General features: G+C 38.7%; 1 protein-coding gene and 1 pseudogene across 1 annotated transcript; both read right to left on the bottom strand.

The window, feature by feature from the left end:
* Window positions 1-545: 545 nt before the first annotated feature.
* On the bottom strand, window positions 546-4,289 carry LOC104447421 (G-type lectin S-receptor-like serine/threonine-protein kinase At4g27290). The gene is given in 9 exon segments (XM_039313859.1): window positions 546-1,028; window positions 1,107-1,257; window positions 1,373-1,598; window positions 1,682-1,689; window positions 1,755-1,969; window positions 2,323-2,462; window positions 2,805-2,915; window positions 3,007-3,703; window positions 3,705-4,289. Coding segments are annotated over 9 exon segments (2,367 nt in total). The 3' UTR covers window positions 546-794.
* A 7,044-nt stretch (window positions 4,290-11,333) lies between these two features.
* On the bottom strand, window positions 11,334-14,629 carry LOC120293399 (annotated as a pseudogene).
* Window position 14,630: the final 1 nt, after the last annotated feature.

Here is a 14,630-nt window from a genome sequence, read left to right as displayed (position 1 = left end):
ATACTCTCCATTAACAAGAAAGCATAAGAGGTCTTGCTCCTTGGTGAGCAAGCCGGGTTCGAGGATACATTGGCGGTGGTCATGAGGACAGAGCCCCAAGTTGCTAGAGAGGTTTTATAGTTTGAGTTCATATTCTACTAGTAGTTTGGGTTTAGACCTATGAATAGCTATTATGTATATATAATCTCTTTTTATTATAATTGAGGGTAAAAACGAAGAGATGCAAAATGCTAATTATAGTGGAATCCTATGTTGGATGTGGCCCTAGTTTAAGGGAAAACTAGATAAACCATGTGTCTAGACTTTTCTTTCTCACTTTTACTCTCTATTACGTTGTATTTGAGCGCCAAATCCTAACACTATAAAGTTTTGATGACCCTCGCTAAAACTCATCCAATCTAATTTATCAACTTTGCTTTTGGGTTAGAATTCATTACAGCCAAGCAGACAACACTTTCCAACTATCCAATCCATTAACTTTCAAGAAGGTCCGACCTTTGCTTTTCTACCGAAAGAGACTTTTTATTGGTGAATATGAACGGAGTTCCTTACATATAGGGAAAGAGAAATATACACCAGGTGCATTCTCAAGAGGAAGTACACTTTGTCAAAGAAGGCAGAGATTCTTTTCATATTTTCATGCCGACAATACCATGTACTAGAGTTTCCATCGACAAATGTGACTGCTGATACCTTGACTACTACGTGTTTCTAACTTTGTGTTCATGAATTCTCGTGGATCTTCACCGACGCTCGACTATGGTAAAAGTTAACTCGTTTGATCCGCTGTCTATTTAATCATTGAACCTCTCCGTGTAAAATCCCGGTTGCTTGGGCTGTGGCAACGTGGTACTTTCGCTCTCCAACATCAGAAGCACAGATGAGATGGTCGGCCTTTGTTCCGGACTTTGCTGAACGCACAAGAGGCCTATCTGGATGCACCTAGTAACTTCCAACATTGGAAATGAATCCTCCATTTGTTTGTCTATGATTTCGGTGGCCTTCCCTTGAAGCCATAATTTCCAGGCCTGAAAGTTGCAGAGTCTTAGGCAATTTAATTTGAGTAATGTCAGAACTCCAAGTAGAAACTTGGGGTAGTAGCTTACATGTCCAAGAAGGTTAAAATTGTGGTCATGCTGATGAAATTCTCTGTTCCTCCTGCCGCTAATTATTTCCAGAACTAGGATTCCAAAGCTAAAAACATCTGATTTAATTGAGAAAATTCCATCTATTGCATACTCTGGAGACATGTATCCACTGCATTACATTTCAAGGCAGGAATGCATAGTCAATTAAAAAAACAATGGTCACTAAATAATGCATAAGAATATAGGAAATATTTTGTATGTTGAGAACTTTGAGAGGAACTTACTAAGTTCCCACTACACGTTCAGTCTTTTCCAGGAGTTGATCTCCTCTGCAAGCCCTAGCCATGCCAAAATCTGATATCTTTGGATTCATCTCACCATCCAGCAACACGTTACTAGCTTTTAGATCCCGATGAATTATACTTAATCTTGAGTCGCGATGTAAATACAGAAGTCCCCTTGCAACACCCACAATGATATTGAACCGCTGCCTCCACACAAGAGAATTACCTTCTCTATTACCTAAAAGTGTTTTCGGGGCCCAAATCAACCATAGAAATTCACAATCAAAACCACAAACTAACTTAAAATACTATCAATTCTATCTTGAAAGGGAAGTTCCAAGTTATCAATCACATTTTCAGACTAAGTTGAGGTACTAGGAACGGACCAAATATTAAGGAGTTGAGGCTTCCATTTGGCATATATTCATATACTAACACCTTTTCCTCTCCGTTAATGCAGCATCCCAACAGCTTGACAAGATTTCGGTGTTGAAGTCTCGTAATTAACAAGACTTCATTCTTGAATTCATCAAAACCCTGTCTCGAGTTCTGCAACAGCCTCTTGACAGCTATTTGAACTCCATCAGACGTTAGACCCTGCGATATTTACGTTCATCGTTTAAGACAACCATTCAAAATGACGCAGCAAAAACTACAAATCCATGTCTAAATCGATAAGTACATAAACCAAGTCTTCTTTTCTTTGTATGGGGGCCATCATTATATGTTTTAATTGCTCTAAAATGAAAGACGGAAACCCCAGAGCTCTAATGAGAGTTGATGAGCATATATACCCTCTTTAACGTTTATTTTGATGGACTAACCCCCTTTGTGAGGAAGCACCCCTTTCCCTTTCTTGTTATTGGGATAGGTGAATTCTTATAGATCCGGTCAATATCCATAGAACCAATATCCATATTCGTAGATAGTAATACTGAAAAGGTCCTCACCTTATAGACAGAACCAGAACCGCCCTCTCCGATTTTGTTGAGAGATGAAAAGCTATTAGTCGCTCTAGTAATGTCTTCCAAGTCTAGTGTAGGCAGCTCGAAGTTGTCTCCACTCCCAGCCTGTACCTCTGAAGTTTTCCCTGCCAAAAATAACCAATGACTTGTGTAAGGGAGAGACTTTTGCAGTATATCAGCTCGAGATTGTTCGATCCACTGTCCTTTTAGGAAAAGATCTTCCTGAAATTTGAATAGCAATGAACTTAAGTTAATCGATCGGCCAGTTTAATTGTTCGTCTATATGAACCTCCCATTTATACCTGCAACAATACCGATGAAGCCCTGATTCTAGCATTCTTACAGTTGAGCATGAAAGATGCCTAATAGATTATACAGTGTTTGAAAGTGCCTTGAGGAAACTGAAAGGATTGCACTAGAGATTATTAACCAAGGTCAATATTTACTGAGTAAGAAAGACACTTTACCTAGACGTTTTTTGGTTCTCCTCCTCCAGAGACAGAGTAGCAAAAGAATTGCCAGATAGAGTGATGCGGTGACTACTGGCACCACCAACCGCAATTTCCACTTATGGTGACCTACGACCCACAATGGAAGAAAAATTTCAGGAACAGCTTGGGAGACAAGATGGAGACAAAAATCTAAGTTCACTGAATTTCGAATATATACCTAAGTCAGACGCCATGACCCTGATGAAAACATTCTGACTGCGGCTTGATTGAATGAGCTTTCTGATGTCGAGAAGATCTCCATACCAAAGCAGACACCCACTACCCTTCCCAACAATGTCGGCATTGGTATATGCAGTGCAAGTACAATTTTTCAGGCACTTGGTTCTACATTCGTCAAGGCTCATGCTCGTGTTCACCCAGTAACTCAACATATCAGGAACCTTCACACCCTTCAGCTTCACAAAACCTTCCTCTTTAGGACAATTCAAGGGCTTCTTCTTAACGCACCCGCTGGACCAAACAAACATCGCCCATTCCTGGGGCGATTTCGGAGTGTACCCAGTCAGGCAGCTGCATATCGGGGCATCACCAATCCTGCACACAGCGTTAGGCCCACATTTTGCATACTCATCGCAGGAATCATTTGGCAACTCATGTATCACTGTCCACTGCGTATTATTGTTCCAAAGCCAGCGTTGAAGTGTGCCAGAGTGGTTGAGCACGGCCCTCGTGATGGTGGAATCGTTGATGAGTTGATAGGAATAGTACACTTCTTGAGCGATTGTCACGAACTCGGGGTTGATGATTGCATTTGGGCTCAGGGGCAGTCCGCTAAACTGGATACCATCCCATGGCCCGCTTCGTTCAATTACCGAAGCATTCCTGCGGAGGAACTTCTGGGGCAGTCCCTGGCAGTTCGACTTTGTATGTGATGTCTCCTGTTGAAGGATCATCCGAATCCCTCCAAGAAGTGAGGTACCGATTCAAACCGATCCTCAGGTCCCACCCTAGCTTCATCCCTGCGAGTAACGTATCGAAAGGATGGTCAAAACTCTGCCACAGGAAATTCCCCAAACTGTTGTTGCTTTCATCTGTGAGGACCAGATTCCCGGAGTCCAGGAGATGCGCAGCCACAGAATTAGAGGCCATATTCTTTGTGTTCGTGGACCAAACGGCTCTTCCTGTTCCGTCAACGATCACTAGATTCCCTCCTGTCGCAATCTGTAGGACTCCTGATGAGCCATTGACTGGATCGTCCCTATTCGCAACCCAGATGACGGTCTTGACCGGGATGTTGTAGAACCATATCCCAACATGTCGGTTAGATGAATTTCCTGCGCTGAAGAATCCGAGCTCGAACTTTGCTCCTGCCGAAACTAGAGTCTCGTTATCTCTCATCGGCTGAGACAGAGTTATCGTGTCAGCAGATCTGCTAAGCCCTACTGCTGTTGTAAGCAAGGTGATGAAGATGAAGTGAAGAGGAAAGTGAAGAATCTCCATTGAAGATACAGAACTCAGATAGCGTATTATATGTAATAGTGAGGTTCAGGCTTGGAGTTTTGTCGGATTTTCGTTTTTCCAAACATGGTTGGCGGCTACGGAGGAGGGTATTTTTTCTAGAAAGAGACGTAAGTATAAATTTTGTGGCGGTATACGTTATTCAGACAACCTTGTGGGTGGCAGAAATATTTATTCAATTGGTTTGATCGAAGTCGAATGTGGATATACGCCGCCTATTTGGTGGAAGACCAAGTGAAAATTTTGTTGGATATACCCCAGAGATAGTACAGATGCTGATTAGGTTGGTGCTTAGTTGGTAAAGAACAGACCAATCTGCGTTGTTTAGGCACATCACAATCTCATGTTTTAATTATCTGAATTGGTCATGGTGCGCACCTCATGTGATTTAAGAGGCTAGTTGAATAGTTCATAGAGATTCCTCATTCTATTGACTCATCCTTAAGGAATCCATTCCTCTCATTAATAGTGTGATAACTTGTTTCGTCTATTCTAAATTTAAAAAAAAAAGTAAATTTCAACATCAGATTATTTAATTATAATTACTTATGAACATTTAGAAAAAAAAATTATTGATTGTAAGTTTGCCAATATCACAACGATGCGACAGAATAATTACTAATTGATAGTGCCCTAAGGATTACAAGCTAAAAAAGGCATTTCAATCATTGAGATAAGTTTTTGAGATTGGAAAAGCAACTCCGCGATAAATTCATATATTTCGTGATTTTTCATAGGAACTCCCCAATTATAGGATATTCAATCTAACAATGCTTTGAGATAATAACTTGTCAATTACGATGACTTACAAGAAAATTACAATTACTTTGGAAAATATGTATCATCAGTTACGGAAATTTCCGGCATATTGCTATGCTGTAGGTCAATTACTGAGTGGTTAGCATTTTCACGTGAGTGCCGGACATCTAGAGTGTTAAAACTTGGCATGGATGGACATTAAGTGTCAAAAGTTAAAAAGTGACACTTAAGTGTCAACGGCGAGAAAATCCAGCCAAAATGCTGACATGGCAATTTTCTGGCAAGGTAAATGTAAAACAACGTCATTTTGCTACTAACATGGTAAATAATTAATATAAAAATTAATTAAATTAAATTTATGACATTTAAAAAAAAAAAAAAAAAAAAAAAAAAAAGGAGGGAGGAAGCACGCGGCCGAGGCCGAGCCCGCCTGCTGCTATCTCCCGATGTCATTGAGAAGGGCCGATGACGGTGGAGGAGAGGACCTGGGGTCGCCAAGCCCTAGCTAGGGGCCGACGACCACGGCCGAGACTAGGGTCATTGACCCTCCGGATCTAGGGGAGGGCCAGGGGCCAGCAACCCTAGCCAACCCTCCCCATCATCACCGGCCTTTCCTAAAGCAATGGGAGGAAGGCGGCGGCCCTCGCCACCTTCTTCCTCCCTCCTTTTTTAATTAATTAATTAATCAATTTTGTACAATTTAAATTTAATTAATTTTTATATTAAAATTTAAATCCATGCCAAAAACGTCGTTTTTTGTATTTTTTTGCTAAGTTAGCTCTCCGCGAACCATGTAGGCGAAAAAAAAAAAAATAGCCATGTAGGATTTTCGGGATTCGCTGAATGTGACATTTAAGTATCAATTTCCTAACTTTGATACTTAAATGTCCATTCGTGTCAAGTTTGATACTTGAAGTGTACTTCTTTCATTTTCACATTAAAGAGTCTATTGTCAAATTATCATCCAAAATGATAAATTACTAGTTACATGCACGAATGAGTCATGACGGTTACAAGTAAATTAGGATCTATAAAACCTTCGCGTGATTAAAGATAAATTACGACAATTTTTTTAAAAAAAAAGTAGGGCAACGGACCGGTCCTCTTTTCGTTCCCACTGGACTCTAGAAAGCACCCACTATTGAAATCAATTTGAGTCTGCAACCATGTGAAAAGAAGACTATGCTAAAGCAACAAAAACGCTAAGCACCAGTATTACTTATTCAATACGGATGGTAAAGTCAAAAGGGGTTGTTACCCAAACGGTATCTTTCGAGGAAAATGCTCCAATGGTTAATGTTTCAGCTTTTTAATAAGAAGGGAAAAATTCACCTAAAATCTCAAACTTTGCTAACCATGACACATTTATTCCAAACTCTATGACTAAAAGCATTTTTGTCTTATTATTTTTCATTTTTTTCTTTTTGTTTTTTATTTTTTATTTTTCCCCCTTTTTTCTTCTTCTCTCTTCCCTATGCCGGCCATCGCGAAGGGAAGTCAAACTCAAGTGAGGGCTCCCCTTGCTTGGGTGTTGCCCTCGCCAGCCCAAGCGAGGACAGTCCTCACCAGATTTGATGAGGGCAACCCTCGCCCGACACAAACCGAGGGTGGCCCTTGCTTGGGCTGGATCTGCCCTTGCCGGCGTCGAGCGAGGGCAATCCTTGCCCGAACCAGGCGAGGGCGGCCCTCGCTTGAGTTTGGCTTCCCTCCACCAACCATGGCAGAGGGAAGAGAGAAGAAGAAGAAAAAAAGAAAAGAAAAAGTAAAAAGTAAAAGATGAAAATACCCCATAGTTTGAGGTAAATATATTACACATATACAAATTTAGGGTTTTTTGTATCACGAAAAAAAATTTGAGGTAAATTTATCACTTTTGGTAAAGTTTGGGGCTTTTTGTGACTTTTTCTCTATTTAAGTTCACGGACATAGTGTGAAGGAAAGAACGAATTCACATTTGATGCCTGAAATATAAAAGAAGCAATTGAAAATAACTAAATGATTTTACTTTTTTTAGTGAATTTTGGTTTAATTAGATATTAAATAAATAAAATTTTGCAGTTGTAGTGGGGTACCCCAAGTATTGGGCTCTGATCAACAATGACAGACAAATCTTTCTTAGAGATCAAAAGATCACCATCTCATGGATAGAATTGTCCCGGGTGGAACTAATGAAGCCAGAGGAAAAGCATACGTGGAGATGTGAGTGAGGACAGTAAAATAAGATGAAATGAGATTTGATTTCTTTTAGAATAAGATGAGGATTTCACCTACTTCTATAGAATTTACTTCATTTGGTCTAGAATTAATGAAGCCAGAGGAAAAGCATACTAGTGAGTGACAGTAAAATAAGATGAAATATTTGCAGAATAAGGAATCGAATTTTTCATTTGGTCTATTGTCAATCTTGACGGCTTCTCTTTGGCTTCACACACAACGTGGGGCACGATTGTAACAGAGCACTTCTCCTTATAGCTTAATTGACCCGCCCTGGGGGTCAATGATACTAAAAAACAAGACAATGTTTGTTCAGCACCGAGCCGTCGGCTTTGAATCTATACCAAATCAATCTGCCCAAAATTTCGGAAGTCCATAGCAAACATCATTATCCATGCTTTGTCTATGTCTTCTATTAAATCTGTCTAAATCTTTACACCTTGCTCTTTTTCAATCGATTCATTGTACTAAGCGCCCATAATTTTCGGATGAGTTCTTACGTGTGGAATGAGGTCCGTGAACGTGCTTCCTTTATAGAATATAACTCTGTAAGTTGCTAAAGTAAATGATACTTTGAGGATCATCTAGAAGGATATTTTGCGGTGTAGCCCTAGCTCAAATATCAACATCTTTCTATTGATTACGGTCTTTTTCTAGGTTTTTATCCCGCCTGTTCGGGGCACTTCATGGAGTTATCGGCAAACAGACGTAGCTTACATAAGATGACTCCAGACTTGTGATTAATTTTGCAGTTCCAGGTATAATATAGACTTTAAAATTGACTAACACTTGGTGATTGCAAATCTCCTGACGAACATAACTCCATGCGCCAACAGGAATAAATGATTATATGCTTCATCTCAGATTTTCGGCAACAGGAAATGACTTTGTTCATCTCACTTTATGCTTTGAACACGAGACAACTTGTCCCAACTAAGAAGTGGGTCTATAGTTCACATAGCTTCATTGACCCACCAGCAGGGGGAATTCTTCAGTTCACTGATAAAGAGTACCGGAAGATTCCAATCTAGGAGGTTTGGGACAAAAAAAGGTGATTCGTGTGTAGCTAGACAATCAAATAAATGATAAGAAAGTTGGGTGGAATAGAATTTTGTGGTCGAGCCCAAGTCATCACAATCCACCATTTCCTTCCACTTCCCTTTAAATTGCTTAGGAACCATTACATATTACCCTAAATTAGATATATAAATAAAACTTAAGTATTATTCCACTTATCTAACATTGATTTCACAAAAGAATATTTTTAAATTGTATATGAATATATTCAAATAAACAATTTAAAAAAAATATTCTTTAAAATATGTGTTAAAAGAAGTTATAAAACATATAAAGGATTGCAACAAAGGTCTAGAATCCATCTATTATTGTATTGTATCTCAAATCTGTGCATTTGTAATATTTGGCTGGTGGGCCCAAAAGAAGAAAACAAAAGAAAGGGTTGAAAAGTCAAAAAAGAAGGAAAAAAATTAATAAATAAAAGAGAAAAAGGGGTGAGCAGTGGTTGCTCACTTTAAAGAGCTAAACCACTTCAGGAGAAAGAGAAAAGAAAGGAAAGAAAGAGAAAAGAAGAAGAAGAATAAGAAAAGAAAGGGAAAGAAATGAAAGGGGTTTTGGTATGTGCAAGCTGCAGATGCCTCGTCAAGCTAACTCGACTCCATAATGCAGTGCCGGTAAGGGATTAGGCCCCTCATTAGTCCAATTGAAGTATTTTATGGGTATATGGCTTAAATTCATAAATTTAGAAAATTGAGCGGCGAAGTCTGATTTTGGAGTTGTTGAGCCACATATTTTTATAGAAATCATATTTTAGGTTATTGTGGAGCCATAGGTTTTTACGGATCATGATTTGAGGTTATGGTTTGCCCAAAACAAAATTTTAAAGTTTCCTACGTGCAGTGAACAGTACACGTCCAGCAGCTTTAGGCCCATTTTTTTGTCATTTTTCAGCTTGATTTTGGGACAGTCAAGATGGGATTCCTCTAGTATGTTTGGAGGGCTTTCTTTTGACTATAAGTACGTTCAGAATAGGGTTCGGAGGACGAAGTTATAGCGTAACTAAGTTTTACGCTTAAACTTCGTGTTGCGAACAGCTAGAACAATCACTTTGGCTAAGTGATTTTTTAGTGCATTAGAGTCCTTTCGTTAGAGTTAAGGCATAATTTAGTTGTTTTGTAGTTAAGATAGAGTTTTATTAGATTTTAACATTATTCCTCAGTTATTTGATAGGGCCATGAGTTTGACGATACAAGTATTGTTTGTCGTTTGATCGTAGACAACGAGGTGAGTGGTACTATATATTCTTTGGTTTTGTAAAATCATGTCTTGAAATATGTGTGTGTGTGTGTGTGTGTGTGTTGTATTGAATTTAGAGCATTTTTATTACATAAAACCCATATCGAGCATTTGCTACTCTTTGGTTGATTATGAATATTTAAAAGCGTGTTATACAAAGTTTGTTGAGTAATATATATGGAATTACTTTGTGACTTATTTATGGATATGTTTATGATGATTTGAGAAATGGATAGGAAATGGATGATGGGCTATGTTGCAAAATGTTATTTGCTTGACATAAAAGATATTGATTTCTGGATTTGATCTTTGGTATTAGAGGATTGTTATTTATGCTTAATATTAATATGACTGTGAACCTAGTGAGAGGTTTTGGAGTATGCATACAAGATTTAAGATATCCTTTTGAGCCGAGCTACTGGCTTTGTAAGTGGAGTACTTGCCAAGGGGAAAATCTTGGTCGCCTTATCACCAAGTATTGTGTCGTAATCATGGTAGAGTGATCATCTGTGGACAAATAGAGTGATCATCTTTGGACTAATAGAGTGATCATCTCTTCTTCTTTTTTATTTTACAATAATCTATCGTTTTGCCATATATTGGAAAATGCTAAGATTAATTTAGAGGCAGAATGTAGATAACTCATAATGAAATTTAGTAGGTTAGGTATTTTTCCACCCAAGTCGATGGCTGCAATGCTGCACAATCCCAAACTTTAAACTTTAGATTAATACCCTAAAAAACCAAAACCGATACACTTGAAACAAATTTACCAAAACTATTTTTTTGACCATCAAAAACCCCAAACTAGTATACTTTTGAAAATTTACCTAAATCGGTACACTTGTGACAAAATTTACCATTTGTTAGTTTTCGTTAAATTTTACCATTAAATTATTATATTAAAATATGTGATAATTGACCAGTATACCAATTTGGGATTTTACTTTGTTTGTCACAATTTACAATTTTTGTAATTTTTTTTGTGATATTAATCCAATTTAATATATGGTATATTTGTCATAAATTTATCAGTTTTGGTTTTTTTTGGTCTAATAAATTAGTTTAGGATTAAATTTGTCATGAATGAACTAGTTTATGGTTTTTTATAATCAGTCGGGATAAATTTGTTACATATACTAGTTTAGGTTTTTCATATCAAAAAATAATTTTGGATAAATTTATCATAATGTATAATTTTGAGTTTTTCGGGATATTAATTCTTAAACTTTAGACAGCTAGATTGACTTGCCTATCGATGAACGGTACAATCAGACTAGGCAATGTCGGATGATTTGGACAGCATCGATCTATCGACTTCAAATATATACCGTTTCAAATTTCTCAAAATTTCTGTATTCTTTGGCAAGCATGGATGAAAGCAAGTTCGAGCCAGAATTTTGACCAAATACTGATTAATTGCGTGGGCTTGCAGTTGCTTTCCACACGATGAAAGAGAAGAAAAAAAGCAATACCCACGATTTCAGATAACAGTGGGGAACGGGAAACTTCCAACCCTGATGTCGCCCTTCTCAAAGGCATCTTGGAAAGTGGAAGGATTTCAGCTTTACAAATGTACTATGAATTTTCGATGGCCCACACGGAATCTCATCCACCTACTCTAATCTATCAACTAATGCCTTTAATTTGGAATTTGTAACATCCAAGCAGATAACTGTTATTTGTCAATGTGAATGGAGTTTCACACATATAGCGAAAGAGAAGTTTACTCCAAGGGCATTCTCAAGAGCAAGTACTTTGTCGAAGAAAACAGAGAATCTTTTCACATTTTCATGCCGAAAATACCCTGACAAATTACGTGTACTAGAGTTTCAATCTCCAATGTAACAGCTAATACCTTGACTATTACGTGGTGTTAACCTTGTGTGCATGAAATCTCGTGGATCTTCACCGAGCCTCGACTATGGAAATGGTTAACTCGTTTGTTTCACCGTCTATTTGATCATTGAACCTCTCCGCGTAAAATCCCGGTTGCTTGGGCTGTGGCAATGAGGCACTCTCGCTGTCCATCATTCGTATTACAGATGACATAGTGGGCCTTTGTTCCGGACTTCGCTGAACACACAAGAGGCCTATCTGGATGCACCTGATAACTTCCGATCTTGGAAATGAATCCTCCATTTGTTTGTCTATGAGTTCGGTGGCCTCCCGTTGAAGCCATAATTTCCAGGCCTGAAAGTTGCAGAGTCCAAGGCAATTTTATTTGAGTAATGTCAGAACTCGAAGTAGAATCTTGGAGTAGAAGCTTACATGTCCAAGAAGGTTAAAATTGTGATCACGGTGATGGAATTCTTTGTTCCTCCTGCCGCTAATTATTTCCAGGACTAGGACTCCAAAGCTAAAAACATCTGATTTAGTCGAGAAAATTCCATCTATTGCATACTCTGGAGGCATGTATCCACTGCATCACATTTTGAGGCAAGAATGCTTAGTCAATTAAAAAATATAGCCACAGAATCATGCATAAAAATATGGATAATATCTAGTGTGGCGAGAACTTCTAAGGGCACTTACTAAGTCCCGACTACACGTGTAGTCTGTTCCCCAGATTGATTTCCTCTGCAAGCCCTAGCCATGCCAAAATCTGATATCTTAGGTTCATCTCACTATCTAGCAGCACATTACTAGCTTTTAGATCCCGATGAATTATTCTCAATCTTGAGTCGCGATGTAAATACAGAAGTCCCCTTGCAACACCCACAATGATATCGAAACGCCGCCTCCACACGAGAGAATTACCTCCTCTATTACCTACAATTGTTTTTGGGGACCCAAATCAACCATAGGAATTCACAAACAAAACCACAAACTAACTTAAAATAGGATCGATCCTATCTGAAAAGAAACGTTTGAAGTAATTAACCACATTTTCATACTAAGATGAGGTGCTTGGAACAGACCAAATATTAAGGAGTCGAGGCTTCCGTTCGGCATATATTCATATACTAACATCCTTTCCTCTCCGTTAATACAGCATCCCAATAGTTTGACAAGATTTCGGTGCTGAAGTCTCGCAATCAGCAAGACTTCATTCTTGAACTCATCACAACCCTGTCTGGAGTTCTGCGACAGCCTCTTGACGGCTATTTGAACTCCATCGGACATTAAACCCTGCAATATTTACGTTCATCGCTTAAGACAACTATTCAAAATGACGAAGCTAAAATCACATATCCATGTCTAATTCGATAAGTACATAACCAAGTCTTCTTTTCTTTATATGGGTGCCATCATGGTATTGTCCAACTGCTCTGAAATGAAATATATAAAGAGGAATGAAACTCCAGAGCTCGTTTGAGAGTTGACGAGCATACATACCCTCCCTTTGTGAGGAAGCACCCTTCTCTCTTTCTAGTTATTGGGACAGGCGAATTCTTATAGATCTGGTCAATATCCATAGAACCAATGTCCATATTCGTAAATAGTAATACTTAAAAGGTCCTTACCTTATAGACAGGACCAAAACCGCCCTCTCCGATTTTATTGAGAGACGAAAAGCTATCAGTCGCTTTAGTAATGACTTCCAAGTCTAGCGTAGGCAGCTCTAAGTTGTCTCCACTCCCAGCCTGCACTTCTGATGTTTTCCCTGCAAAAAAATAACCAATGAATTGTGTAGGGGAGAGACTTTTTCAGTATATCAGCTCGAAATTGTTCGACCCACTTTATCTTTTGGGGAAAAGATCTTCCTGAAGTTTTAATAGCAATGAACTTAAGTTGGTCCATTGGCTAGTTTAGGCTGCGTTTGTTTTGATTTCTTTTTCTGTTTTTAAACAATTTTTTTTTTTTTTATTCATGAGAAACAAAAAAAGGAAATGTAAATGGGTTTTTTGCATTTTTGTTCCAAAATTATTTTTTTGTTCTCAAAAACACATATAGAACATAAACAAGAAACAAAAAAAAAAAAAAAGTTGTTTCTTGTTTCGAACAAAATTTAGGAATATTTTCTTCCTCTCTTTTTTTTTCTTTTCTTTTCTTCTTCTTTTTCTTTCTATTTTCTTTGGCCGGGTCGCGGCCTCGGCCATGGCCGGCGACGCCAAGGGCAGTGCGACCCACCGAGTGTCGCCGGGCCCCGCGGCGACGGGCCTGAGCTCGCCCGGCCGCCGGCGAGGCTCGGCCTCACAGGCCACCGCCAGGCTAGCGTCGTTGGTGGCTGGCGACACCGAGCCTCGCCGGATCCGGGCGAGCTCGAGGGGCTATGGCGAGGCTCGGCCTCGCCGGGGCCGGTGAGCCTCGTTGTGGTTGAGCGAGCCGCCGCCGAAAGAAGAAAAAAGAAAAAAGAAAAAAAGGAAAAATAAATAAGAAAGAAAATAGAAAAATAAATTAAAAATATTAAAAAATTAAAAGAAATAAAAAAAAAAAAATTATACAAATTTACCAAACGTGTTTCGTTCATTTTTTATTCCGGAACAAGTTTACCAAACGCGTTTTTTGTTCAAAAATTGTTCTCCGGAATAGAAATATTTTTTCCGTTTCGTTTTCCTGGAACAATTTTTAAACAGAAATATTACCAAACGCGTCTTTAATTGCTCATCTATGTAAACCTCACATTTATTGCTGCAACAATACCGATGAAGCCCAGATTCTAGCATTCTTACAAAGTCGAGCATGAAAGATGCCTAATAGACTATACAATATTTGAAAGTGCTTCAAGGAAACTGAAACAATTGCACTGGAGATTATTAACCGAGGTCAATATTTGCCGAGGAAGAAAGACACTTTACCTAGACGTTTTTTGGTTCTCCTCCTCCAGAAACAGATTAGCAAAAGCATTGCTAGAGAGAGAGATGCGGCGATTACTGGTGCCACCAGCCACAGTTTCCACTTATAATTGCCTATTACCCACGATGGAAGAAAATTTCAGGATCGGCTAGGGAGACGAGATGGAGACAAATATCTAACTTCACTGAATTTCGAAAATATACCTATGTCAGACGCCATGACCCTGATGAAAACATTCTGATTGTGGTTTGGTTGAACGAGCTTTCTGATGTCGAGAAGATCTCCATACCAAAGCAG

Source organism: Eucalyptus grandis, chromosome 5 (assembly GCF_016545825.1).
Source record: "Eucalyptus grandis isolate ANBG69807.140 chromosome 5, ASM1654582v1, whole genome shotgun sequence".
Classification (NCBI taxonomy): domain Eukaryota; kingdom Viridiplantae; phylum Streptophyta; class Magnoliopsida; order Myrtales; family Myrtaceae; genus Eucalyptus; species Eucalyptus grandis.
This window is presented reverse-complemented; position numbering and strand designations above follow the sequence as displayed.